The following is a 12,851-nucleotide window of genomic DNA, read 5'->3' as shown; positions in this document are numbered from 1 at the left end:
GATGAGAGGAACAGGATGAGAAAGATGAGGGTGAGGAGAAAAGGTGGAGCCAAGGAGAGATAATGGGCAAGGAGAGGATGGAGGTGATAAGAGAGGGTGGGGTTAGAGAGGAGGATGGAAATGAGAGAGGACAGGGATGAAGGTGTGAATGGGCATGAAGACAGGAAGTTAGAGAGGGATAAAGAAAGAGGATGTTGATGAGGAAGCTGTGGAGGTGAAAGAGGAGGTAGGAGGTGGGAGGTGGAGAGAAGGGGCTGAGCAGAGCAGTCATTCCTGCTGGTGTGTCAGCCCTATGGCTGCTCCACTCATCCATGCTGAGCTCTCAGTTCCTTCACCCTTTCATCTCCCACATTCTTCTCCATTCCATCTTAGCAAGCCACTCCCAGAGTCATGCCCAGAGCCTTATCATCACCAGAAACTGCAGCACCTATGAAATAACTGAATCAAACATCCCCCTCTCTGATATGATCTCCTTTCCTTATGGTTTGTTTGCTCAAGTCTGCTCACTGAAGCTGTTCTTCGAGCTCAATGAATAACCACTGGCCCTTCCTGTCTTTTCATCTCTCCCTGTTTGCCTTAGGTTCCAGGTTCACCACTAAATCCCTCTTCTGTAAGTGCCCTCAGCTCGCCTTCCCAGTCTGTCCTGCCTGTCTCATCTCCCTGGGTAAGCCCCACTTGCTCCCGGGCAACAAATGACCACTGAAGGAAATCCCCCCAGAGGACAGATTGTTGGCACCCTAAAATTGTCTTCAGCTGGGTGTTCCCAAGTCAGAAATCTCAGCAATCAGCTCCCTCTTCCACTCTCACCAAGTAGGATTTCAGAACTTCAAGCCTCCTTCTCTGAGCCTGCTGCTCAGTCACTTGCAGTCACCTCTTTCACGGTGAAATAGAAGCCAGCCTCAGCCTGCTGCAAACCTGTCTGCTGCCATCCCTTCTTTCCAGTTGGGAGAGGAATGTCCTTTTCCTTTGGAAGGTGATTCCCATCAAGCGAGATTCCCATCAAGCGAGATGTGCCCTCAGCCCCTCTGATGGCAGCTCCCCACCTTCGGCCTCGTCTGCCTGCACCTCCCCAGCATCTGTGACTGGGAGGGACCTGCAGCTGGGGGCCTTTGCACACACTTCTCTCTGCTGGGAACTCCACTTTTTGCCAGACTGATTCCTATTCAGTCTCTTGGCTGATTCAGTCTCTTGACTTCAGTCTCTTGAATCCTATTCCTGATTCAGTCTCTTGGCTGATTCCTATTCACCTTTTAGATACCTGCTTAAATGTTACTTCGTCAAAGAAGCCTTTCTGCACACATTTAAATCAAGTGCCTTTGTTAATATCTGTCACAGTCATCTTTTTACTTTTGCCACACAGCACTGCCCACGGTTTAGAATGATATATTTATTTGTAAGATCCCATTTGTCTGTACCCCTCCCCCCTCACGAATTGGTAAGCCCAAGGGCAGGGACCATCCTCCTTGTTTATCTTGTAGTTCCCATAACAAGCTAAGTGCCTGCCCTGGAGTAGATGTAGGTGGGAAGTATTTTTTAAGCCAAAGAATGAATGAAGGAAGGCAGGCAGGAGGGAGCTGAGGCAGGAGGAAAGGTGAGGAGAGTAGATGGAGAGTGAGGGTAGAGGACAGTGATGGGGAACGTATGCACAGGTGAGGCTAGGGATGAAGGGGAGAAGAGGTGAGGAGAGGACCAGGGCTCTTCACTAGGCTTCCAGACCCTAAGTGGGCTTCCCAGGAGTTCTGTCTCTTGGCCATGCTGCCTGCTGCTTGTGAGGTTTGAAGGCAGAGCCGGTGGGCGGGGCTAGGCTTTATCTTGGGGTGCAGCCCTAACCTCAGATGGTGACAGAGCTGGAGCCAGCAGGGGTTTTGCAAACCGTCCCGATTGCAGCAGGCCGGCAGTCTCACTCGGGACAGGCGGGTGGGGCCTGGGCTTATCTCCCAAGTACAGTCCTAACCTCAGATGGTGACAAAGCGGGAGCTAGCAGGCGTTTTGCAAACCGTCCCGATTGCAGCAGGGTTGGATGGCCTGGCCAGGGGGACAGTGCTAGGTGTGGGGACAACAGGGTTTGAACAGTTTGGGGCTTGGTTAGGGGTAAAGCTTGGCTGGTGGGACATGGGGGATGGATCCAATCTATGTATGGCTTGCCTTACCTTCCTCAGATCTCTGTTTCTACAAGAGGAGAGGCTACAGCTCTGGAGGTGGGTCTCTCCCTATTAGGAAGCCTTTTTTGCCCCAAGTCCCAGGACCTTTCCGCTGCTCCCTGAAGTCAGAATTGGTGGGCCAGTTCCAGCCATTTTCCTTTAAAAATACCCACCATCTCCCCATGGGTAGCTCTGGAGAATTTCTTATGTGCCTGGAGTTTTTCTAAGGCCAGGCCAGACTTGCTTATAGGAGCAGCTGACAAAGGCCAGCCAGGAGTCCTATCCAGGTTGGACCGGTCCCACTTTGGAGCAGCCCAAGCTGAGTCCTGAGAGGAGAGAGAGAGGGCTGCCTGCTAGGGGCAGGTGAAGGTGATGGGAAGTGATTGGCCTGTGGCAGACGAGGTGCAGAGGCCCTCAGCCATCCTTGGCTCTCATTGCCTCAGCATCTCCTCTACTGCCCCTTCCATCCCGTAGTCCCCTCACTGGCTTGGGGCAGGGTAGGGGGTGGAGGTGAAGAGGCCCCTTTCCACCCCCACAACCCCAACCGGGATCTTGCAACACTGGGATGGGGGCCCTGGGGGCCCGGGCATGTGGCAATCCATGGGGGTGGGGTGCGGTGGGGAGGTGTGCACGGAGCAGGGAGAGTGGCTTTCACAAGCAGCTTCCACCGCGGACTGACCTTGGCAGGCTCACCTTGGGTAGCTTCCTCCCTTTTCGTGGTATCTCCAAATAGCCTTTCTTCCTTCGAGGCTTCCCTGGGGCCTGTGATCCTATCTGTCAGCTCAGGACTCTCATCCTGGTACCTATGTTTGCTCATGAAGGAAAAACGGGCCCAAGCTGTGGATTTTAAAGCAATAGGAATGCATGTTTGTGCTGTTTGCACTTTGATTGGCTGGTTTTCCCAAATTACCCTCGAGTCCCCAGGCCTCCAGCCTTTCCCCAGGCAGAGGTGGGGCTAACTGCCCTCCCTGCCCGGGGACTCTTCCTTTCTGCCATCTGCTTTGCCTTTGGTGGGAGCAGAGATACGCCTGCTTGTTCATCCCACCCCAACTTCTTAGGGACTGTTCTTCCCAGCAGAAGGAATGAGCAGTTTTGCAACTTGCTTATCCCTTTGCTCCTTTCCATCCTGCCAGCTTCCCCTGGGCTTTCTTTCTTTTTCTCACTCCCCCCACCCCCACCCATATACCTCAGGGCCTTAGCATTTGCTCTCCCCTCTGCTCATGTTCCCCTCAACTTGGCACATCTGCCTCCTTCTTGAAGTTTTTTTAGGTTTCAGCTTAAAAGTCACCTCCTCAGAGAGGCCTTCCTTGACCACTCCAGCTGAAATAGCCTCCTTACTTGCTTGTTTATGTGTTTTCCCTAATGGGCATATTCAAATGGAGTAATTAGTGAGTTTAATGAAGGTGCTATACAGAGATGTGAAGGAACAGGATTAAGGGAAGGCAGCAGGGAATGGTGAAGTGGGACCCTGGGGAGCTGTGGAGAGTCCTGTCCTGTCCGGGAGGGGTGGGGACAAGCACTCAACTTCACTCTCCTGTCCCACCTGGAACACGGCAGTACGACCAAGCAGGTGCAGAGGAAGGCACACTCAGCACACTTGTTTGTTGCCTTTTTCCTCCTGCCCCTTCAGCTAAGAGCTGGGTTTGTCTTGGTTACTGCAGTGCTCTGGGTACTTTGCAAGGGTCTGTCACAGGAAAGATGCTCAACAAATACTTGTTGAATAAGTTACTTTGGCTCAAACCAGTTTAGGTCAGGTTAAAAGCCTCATTCTGAAAGTGTGGCTTCTGGCTGCCTGTCTCTCCCCGGGATATGAGGATTGAAGTGTGCCTGTCACTCCGTGTCCCACTGGGGCCAGGCATGTCCTTCTCTCCCAGTTGGGCTGTGGCTCTTCTCCGGTCCTGGTGCCAACCACCTGTCCCCAGGAGCCAATGGGGCGGTGGGGGCTGGGAGGAGACACACTTCAGAGCTGTGGGAAAGAAGCGTGGGGTTGAAAATAAGTCAAGGGGCAGTGGTCTTGAGCTGAGCGGAGGAAATCCGGAGGTTGAGTCACTCAGCATGTTCTGTACAAACCCCCTTGTGCAACCTATCCCCCTGGGCTGAAAGGAAGGTGCAGGATTCTCCCAAGCATCCACAGAGACTGGCATCTCCCCCTTCTAAACTCAGGCGGCCCCTGGCAAGTGAGGGAATAAACCACCTAGGGAGGTTCAGATCTGTCTGCCCAAACCAGACATGGGGCAGGGGATCCAGGGCACAGATGTAGGAGATGGTGCCTGAGAGACACGGAGGTAAAGGCAGGAACGAGACTGAGTCCTGTGTGAGGCAGGCATGGTGCACACAGATGCCCGGGGATATGGGAACATGCTCACACTGGGAATGTGGAGAGAGAGAACAGGCCCCAGGCTCCAGGCTCTCTGTCTCTCAGAAAGTTATTCCTTGTTGTTTAACTTACGCTTTCTCAGCAGTGGCCCACAAGTCATTAGTGACCTAGGAGAGACTGTCACTAGCCTGTATTGTGCCTCTCGCCTTGTCTCTGTCTGGCATTCCCAATAACGTATGAATGGGATTCAGGTGACCCACTGTGTGCTGTACACCTCTGAGGGGAGGTGTGAGAGCCGAGGAGAGAGACAGGTGCCCTGTGCTGACAGCAAAGGGATGGAGTGAGCTTCAGGAGACCGTCTCTTATCCCCGCTGGCCCTCAACTGCTTTATCTACAAAATGTGGCTCACACTATCTTGCTTGTCTGAGGATAAAGCCTACCGGATGATCTCTTGAGGTCTTTTCCAGCACCTCTTGAGATCTGTGATTTTATGGAGTTAGTTTTGGTTCTGCTTCTAACCAATTTCATGACTCCGAGTAAGTCCCTTCCCCTCTCTGAGGCCTCACTTTCCTCACCTGCAAAATGAGAAGTTTAGATGAGATCTCTGAGGTCCTTTCACATCTAGCAAAATGGAATAATAACAATTATTCATGCCGACCCTGTGCCAGGCTCTGTTGATCTGTAAACATAACAGCATTATGAGGTGGGGCTAGCAATACTCCCATTTTGCAGACGAGGAAATTGAGGCACACAGAGAAGTAACTGGCTTGAGGTCACACAGCTAATAAATAGCAGAGTGAGTTTCAAACAGGCTGTCAAGCATTGTACTATTTTGCTTCTTAGGCGAGAGTTCTGTGAAAAAGCAAACGCTTTCAACATGGGGTTTCACTGGCACAGGTGGGTGTCATCCTCCTCGTCATCAATGTTCTCATATGCAAACAGGACTCAAGGCCTTTCCCAACGGATTCATCCCACAAGGACCCAGATCCTCATGCTTTACGGCACCTGAGTCCCAAGGGATAAGGGACAAAGATGGGAGTGGGTGGGAAGGAGCCATAAAGGCATGTCAGTCTGGTAGACTGAAGCTGGGGATCTGAAGAAAAGGGATCGAGTCTGGATTAAGAGCTAAGGGACCACAAATACGGCAGAGCCATGTGGAATTTTCCCTTGGTCACCTGGGACAGGAACTCCCAGACTGAGCCATCAAGGTGAGAGAGAGGCTGGAGTCAGCAGGCCTGTGCAGAAGGGGCTGGGTGGTGCTGGATCTCCCTCCAAGCCAGAGCTCTGTGAGGACAGTAATCAGAGGCTGCTCCAGGTCCTGTGGGTGGGGGTAGAGGTGTCTTCAGAGACCAGAGAACAGAGTCAGTGGGAGAAAGGGGAGAAGAGAACAGAGTGACGGGCTCACAGCCTGGCCTGGGGATTTCTTGGGGGCAGATCTGTGGGTAGCAAATCTGCTGAATATTTGGGAATATTCCCAAATATTCATTTGGGCATGGAATCAAGAGGTAGGTAGACCTAGCTACATGCATGCCCTTGGAGTCCCCCATGCCACACAAGGACACACACACACACACACACACACACACACACACACACTGTACAGCCCCAGCACTGAGTCATAGTGCAATTTTATTCAGCCACAGAATCATAATGCTGAGGCCTGCCCTCCTCCCTTGCCACCCGCTGCCATTTGTCCATGGTCTATGTTTCAGGCTCTGCCGGTGAAGGCCTCTGGGACCCCAGCAGGGTGGGGGTCCCCAGGGTCAGGCTGGGCCAGGGGGCTGGTGCCCACAGTCTGCCGGCTGGGCTCAGCTGCAGCTGCCCACACCCTTGATGAGGTTGGCGGCCTCCGGGATCTGGCGGAAGAGGTTGCGAAGGGTGTCCAGCTCCTGGGTCAGCTGCTCCACGCGGCTGCGGAGGCGCTCGTTCTCCGCCATGTACTCCAGCACCTTCTGCTGCGTCTCCAGGATGCGCCTCTTGGCCTTGTCCCGACTCTTGCGCACAGCAATGTTGTTGCGCTCCCGCCTCAGCCGGTACTCCAGGCTGTCTTTGTTCACCGCCTTCTTGCCCTTGTGTGAGGAGCCAGCTGGGGAGGGCGCCTTGAGAAGGGGGCTGCAGGGTGGTGCGGCCGCGGCCAAAGGGGCCTGGAGGGGAAGGTACAGAAGCACAAGAGGTGAGGGCTGGCCAGGAAGCGGAGTGGAGACAGGGCAGGAATGCCTGAAGCCGGAGCTCCCTTGGGCATCAAAGGGACATGGGCTCTAGAATCAGCTCCTGGCTCCCAGTCAAAGCAGCCATTGCTTTGCCAGATGCATGGGGTCCTTGCTCTGACCAAAACTCTCTTTCGTGTTCCCACGCTCTCTGAGGACACTTCAGTCTCCTGTTCTATGATCAGCGGGCATTTCCCTTTCTAGAAGCCGGAGGTAGAGAAACAAGAGGAGGGGGCTGGTGGGCAGCAGAGAAGCTGGGGGTGGGGAGGCTGAGGTCTGAGTAGGTCACCTATTCACAGGGACTGCAGGACACAGTAGGGTCCAGGCTGAGAGTGAATTCACAGAGAAGCAAAGCTAGGTCAGGGTTGGGTGGTGGGCACAGAAGGCTTCGGGGTGGGTCATTTTCACAGAGCAACACCAAACACAGACCCGTTAAGAATTAAAGCAGGAAGCTCAGAGTTCCCCCATCCACACGGTTCTCCAGCCCCTGGAAGGCAAGGAGGAAAATTGACCTGCTCTTACCTTGAGGACGCGCAGGGGCTGGTTGGATGCTGCCAGGGTTGGGGGCAAGTGCATGGCTGTCTGCCCACAGTGTGCCACTTGGTACTGCAGAGGATTGTAGCCACTTCGGCTTGCCCCTCGGCTGCCCTCGGGCCCCCGAGGCTCCTCCTTCACAGCCACGGCCCTGGGGTCGTAGCTCCCTGGGCTGCTGTAGATGCCAGGCCCCAACGCTTTCCTGTCGGGGCCGAAGGTATGTGGAGGGTAGGCGAAGGGCCGCGGGTCAGGCGGCAGGTAGTGGGGGAAGGCAGGGTTTCCGGCGCCCTTGAGGCCTCGGGCCTCTGGTGCTGGCTTCACAGAGAAGAGGTCGGAGAGGAGCTGCTCCTCCCCAGACTCGATGTAGGCCGAGAGGTCGATGGAGGCCTCATGCTCACACATGTCCCCCAGCTCCCCGGACCCCACACGGCCCCCTGAGAATTCGAGTGGCTGCTGGCCAGCCCGGGGCTCACACTCGTAGTAGGTCCCGTGGGACATGGCCGGCCCGCCCCCTGGGCTCCCCGCCCCTGAGCCCTGCTTTTGGGGCACCCGTGGGATGCTTGGCCTGCCCTCTCTCTATCTCCCCCTGCCCTAGATCTGCCCTAGATCTGCCCTCTCGGTCTCCTCTGTCACCCACTCCTGTGTGGCCTCTCTCCTCCCTCCTCTGCCCTTTCCTTTTCCTTCCTCTGTAGTCAATGCCTCTTTTCTCTTCCGTTTTCCCCCCCCTCTCTCCCTGGGGTGACTCAGGGAGGGGCAGGGCGCACCCCGAAGGAAGGATGCAGGCCTTAGAGAAATGGGGCCCCGGACTATTTAGCGGTTGGGGCACTCTTTGGTCAGGGTCCAAGGCAGAGTTCTGAGCCTCCCAAAAGCTGATGCTTCTGGGAACGCCTCTCCAGTCCCAGTTGAGTCTAGGGGATTCCAGAGCCCTCGCGGAAGACAACACCTCCCTCCGAGTATCCTCCTCCCTCCGACTTCCAGAAAGTTCTTTGCAGAATGAGGTGGCAAGTGAGAATGAACGGAGAACACCCTCCTACAGTGCCGACCCCCAGCCTGGGCTGAGCTCCTCCCCTGACACGCCTCCCTTTCTGTACCCCCAAGGGCTCCACCCCCCCCCAGGGGCAGTCAGTTCCTTTTGTAGCCCCACCTCCCAGGTCAGCCTCCTGGGTGCAGGCCAGGGGGAGTTTAAGGGGTCTAGGAAGTAGTGATAAGTTCTGGGACCAAGCCATACACGGGGCATGTGTTGTGGCGTAGAGCATGCTTATTTGCTAGATTTTGCACAAGATCTGTGCAATAGCCCAAACCCTCATGTGTTGCCAGCCCTGGCTGGCTCTAGCAGCCTGGCACTGTCCCTGAGTGCCTGGCTTGGCTGAAGGCCCTGGGCAGGACTTGGGCTCTGTGCCCCAGGCCCAGGCAGGCTGCTGCCCCAGGAACCGACAATTGTGCTCCTCTGGTGGCTTCAGTGCCTTTCTCTTCCAGCTGTGCTGTGCTGCCAGAGCCTCAGGCTGGCGCACTGCCCTGCTCTGGTCCTGGGGCTCTGCCCAGTTTCCTGTGCCCTGGCCGCAGGGCTCAGGCACTCGCTATAGCTCAGTTTGCTGTCTTTCCTTCTTCATGGCCGTTCTCTGACCTTGATGTGTCTCTTGGGTCCACTTCCTCTTGTGAGGCTTGAGAAGCCTTGTCTTTTGTCATCACCTCTTCCTGAGTCTCTGTTTCAGGGTCTTTGGGAGAATCCCAGGGCTTGTTCTCTGCACTTTTAGTCTCATGCTGGGTTCCCTCTTCCTTCCCTTTTCTTTTTCTCTGGGAACTCCCCATTCCCTTCTGTCAGAGGCACTGGCTGTGACCCTGCTTTCACTTGTCGAATATAAAAGGAACTATATCCAGTGACAAGGAAAGGACACATAGAAATATAGCACTGGCTCTTTTGTCACTAGCAACTGCTGTGGGTACCCTGTAGGGAGGTGGAAGGCTTTATAAGGTAGGTACACCAAAAGCCAGGCCACAGCGGGCAAATGCAGAGGGGATATGTGTAGCATTGAACACTAAAAGAAAGTATGCAAATGTAGACAGGGCTGCCTACAAGTTAGGCAAGTTACCCGTCTAACTAGTATCCTCTTTCTCCCTCGCTCCTCACTCCCACACTACCCCAGGAGCTTTCTGTGCAGGGCTTGAGGTACTCTCTCTGAAAGCCCTGACTTGGCCTGGGAAGATCTGTGTGCATCCCAGAGACAGATTTCAGGAACCAGGTGGGGAGATTTCTTCCGCCTTCTCCTGATTTCTAAGGACCCTGTCTGGGACAGACAGGTACCACAGCCAAGTTACTTCAGTTTGGCAGCAGTGCCTCTGTTGACCACCAGGTGACAATATTGGTCCAAAATTCAGGACTTGAGGGCCTGCAGTGGCCAGGCATCAGGTAGACAACAGAGGGCAGCCTCCCACAACCCTGGCACCCACAAGACAGGCTAAGAGTCTGTAGGAGGAAGAGGAAACATGGCTGGGATGAGGGCTTGCAGTGCAGTTACAGGGAGAGTGGGCAGGCTGAGAAGACTGGGGCCAGGGCCTTGTCTCAGTGAGAAATCCTGTCCCTCCCCAACTTTGAAATACTGGTGATGATGGCGAAAGCCTGGCATTTTCTGGTGTTTTGCTTTCAATCGTTGAAACATTCGCTTTTCCATGCTGACAGTTTCCCTGTGAGTTAAGTAGGAAGGTAAGCAAGACACGGTACTTTTATCCTTGCCTTATAAATGAGGAAAACAAGGCAGAGAGGCTGAAGCCCAAGGTCATACAAGGGTACAGCATTGATCTTGGGGGAAAGGGCAATGGCTAGTTCTTGAAACCCCAAGGCAAGAAGGGAAAAGAAAGGGAGAGCTGTGTGATTCAGAGAGCCTTCTTTGCTCTCAGTCAGCCACCCTGGGGGAGAGGGAGACTGCGTCAGTAGTGAGTGAACCAAGCGCTGGAAGAGCAGGGAAGTGTGTAAAATAGAGCTGGCAGGAAATGAGAAAATCAGGCAGCCCCGGCCACGGGGAGATAAGTGATCTCCGTCCCTCACCTCCCAGGCCGGTGGCTGACGTGGCTGGCACACTGACATCAGTGCTTCCCAGTAATCGAGGGGTTTGGCTGGGCAGGAGAAGCTCTGATGTCTGGGCAGGGGAGACGGGGCTGCTGGGTAGGAAGGGTGTTGGGGAGGGCAGTGCCAGTCAAGGGCTAGGGGATTCTTGGGTTCTGCATAGTCGCTCCGGAGCAGAAAGAAAGCCTCCCTGGTCAGTCAGATCTTGCCCCTGCAGTTGCTACCTGTTTGCATTAATTGAAGCAATGCATGTGTATTATCTTACTTTGTCACTGGCCTCAGTTCAAAAGCCATCCCTTTCACCATGTCTTTCCAACAGAAAGGTGGCTAAGCACGGCCGTGTAGTGTCAGAGAGAACTGGGCTCAAATTCTGCCTTTGTCATCATCTCGGTGACCTTGGGCAAGTTACTTAATCTTGTAAAACGGCAGTAGTTGTGCCTATTTTGTCAGGTTGTTTAATTAAACTTTCATAAGATAATGTACAGAAAGCAATGTTCAGTCTCTTTCTGCCTTTCCTCTGACCGCCTATTGTGGTTTATCTGTGTCTCCTAAGCAGATACACTGTCTGCAGCCTCATCTGATGCCTCAGTTTGACAAGCGTTTTGAGCACTTAGGTTCCAGGCCCTATGCAGGCTCTAGGGATCTGGCAGCTTCCGCCCCTGGGTCCAGCAGGAGTGCCCGGTGAGTGACATGGTAAGGACGCACATCTGTGCCATGTGCATTCTTGCCTTCTTCCCCTGGAGACTATCTGCTCCTTGAGGGTAGGGTCAGATACATCTTTCGGACCTTTTTAGCTGTAGTGACCATATGCTCGAATTAAAATTAGGGACAGGTGGTTTGACATGTATGAATATTCTCATGGGGAAAATGAAACAAAATATTTGAAGTCTGTGCTGAGTTAAAAAATTCAAGAGTAAGTGTGCTGTTCCACAGCACAGAGCAAAATCCCTGGACACAATGGTTATAAAAAGATTTGTTGGGTGACTGTATTAATTAATGAATACTTAAGCAGCTACGATTTCAGTGACCTCCAAAAGGCTTCCAAGTTCCCTGAGGTCTGAGCATCTGAGTTCCTAGCATTAAAGCGACTGACAGGATTAAGACAGGGGAAAGGCCCAGGTTAAAAATAAATGCATGTTGCTCAGGCGGAGACCCACATTTGCCCATTTGACCAGGTTGAAAAGATCAGCAAGTGTCACCTTACAGAGAGAGAGAGAGAGAGAGAGAGAGAGAGAGAGAGAGAGAGAGAGAGAGAGAGAGAGAGAGAGAGAGAGAGAGAGAGAGAGAGAGAGAGAGAGAGAGAGAGAGAGAGAGAGAGAGAGGGCCCCCAGGGACAAGTGTCTCTATGGAGAGGAGATTGGAGACTTGCCGGCCTTGCCAGAATGGGGTGACATGGAGGAGACCTCCTGCAGCCCAGGGAAAGGAAAAGTGTTTGTTGGGGAAGAGATGATCCCAAAGGGTGGCCATGAGGCTTAGAGGGGGTCTCTTGCACAAGATTGGCCTCTGCCTAGTTTTGCCCTCACTCTTTTGGGACAACCTTGGGCTGGGAGATTGAGGAACACTTTGAAATTAGGTTCAATGAGCTTCCCCTGGCCCTCTAAAAGTGCTAAACTGGTTGACATGCCCAAGGACACACAGCTGTGTGGTGGCTGACCTGGGATTCAGAGCCAAGTCTGTGCCCCTGTGAATGGTGAGCATCCAACCTTAGTCTAGAACGTCAACCACAACGTAGGAGTGTTGGGGACGGGAGGACACGAGTGGAGACATCTTGCCTGCTTGTGTCCTCACCATGTTCCAGGTGGTGAAGGGTGATGTCTTAACCCCCTCCACCCCAGAGCCCCCTCCTGCCTGTGTCTTCCAGCAGTGCTGACTCTGGAGTGATGCCATCCCAGGACAGGCAGCTGGGAGGGATGCCCACAAAGGAGGGACTCCAAGCAATGACAGAGTCTAATCCTGTCAACTTCCTCTAGCAATTAACCCAAAGCATGGGGAGGCCCTAGTTCCTACCTTAACCACTTCTTCATTTGTGCTACTGCAAATCCTCCTAGTCTTCTACCTAGAAATCGTCCTATTTTGCGGAAGTAGACCCCAGCTAAGTAGACCCCACGTCACCTCTCAGGCCCTCCCCTCAAGCTCTTGGGCCCAGCTGGGTGCTCTCCAAGTTCCCCCTCTGTGTCTCTGCACAAACTCAGGCTGTCCCTTCCTTTGCCATTTGGCTCTGGCAGTCCTGGAGCCAGAGACTTTGCTGACCACCAGGCCTTGGGGACCACCTCTGCCTTTGCCTTCACTCACTTGGTGCCCACCTTAAGTAGTGAGGAGGTTCTTCCTAGCCTGCTAGTCTGCACACTCTCAGCACAGCACATAGCAGGAACGTAATAACACTGTGACTTCATGGAAGAAATGAGAGCAAGTTTTGGTTGAAAACAAGAGGTAGCTGTTTCAAAGTGCTGGCACTGGGTCGCTGGGACAGAGCGAGGGCTTTTAGGAATGCCATCCTGGAAGGAATCTGGCAACCAAAGATCTCCTAACAAGATAGGAAATACCTGTCGACTCTGTCTCAGAAGGTCATTGAATTACCGTACCAGCGACTT

At 53.7% G+C, this 12,851-nt stretch overlaps 1 protein-coding gene across 1 annotated transcript; it reads right to left on the bottom strand.

Annotated features, from left to right (window-relative positions):
• Positions 1 to 6,266: 6,266 nt before the first annotated feature.
• CEBPE (CCAAT enhancer binding protein epsilon) lies at positions 6,267 to 7,697 on the bottom strand (the record flags this gene model as incomplete). The annotated part of the gene is made up of 2 exons (XM_081048033.1): positions 6,267 to 6,602; positions 7,188 to 7,697. The coding sequence occupies 2 exons, from the start codon at positions 7,695 to 7,697 to the stop codon at positions 6,267 to 6,269; spliced, it is 846 nt and encodes a 281-aa protein (XP_080904159.1).
• Positions 7,698 to 12,851: the final 5,154 nt, after the last annotated feature.

The sequence above is a fragment of the Rhinolophus hipposideros genome (assembly GCF_964194185.1).
Source record: "Rhinolophus hipposideros genome assembly, chromosome: 5".
NCBI classification, from domain to species: Eukaryota; Metazoa; Chordata; class Mammalia; order Chiroptera; family Rhinolophidae; genus Rhinolophus; species Rhinolophus hipposideros.
The sequence above is the reverse complement of the archived record's forward strand: the minus strand, read 5'-3'. Positions and strand labels throughout refer to the sequence as shown.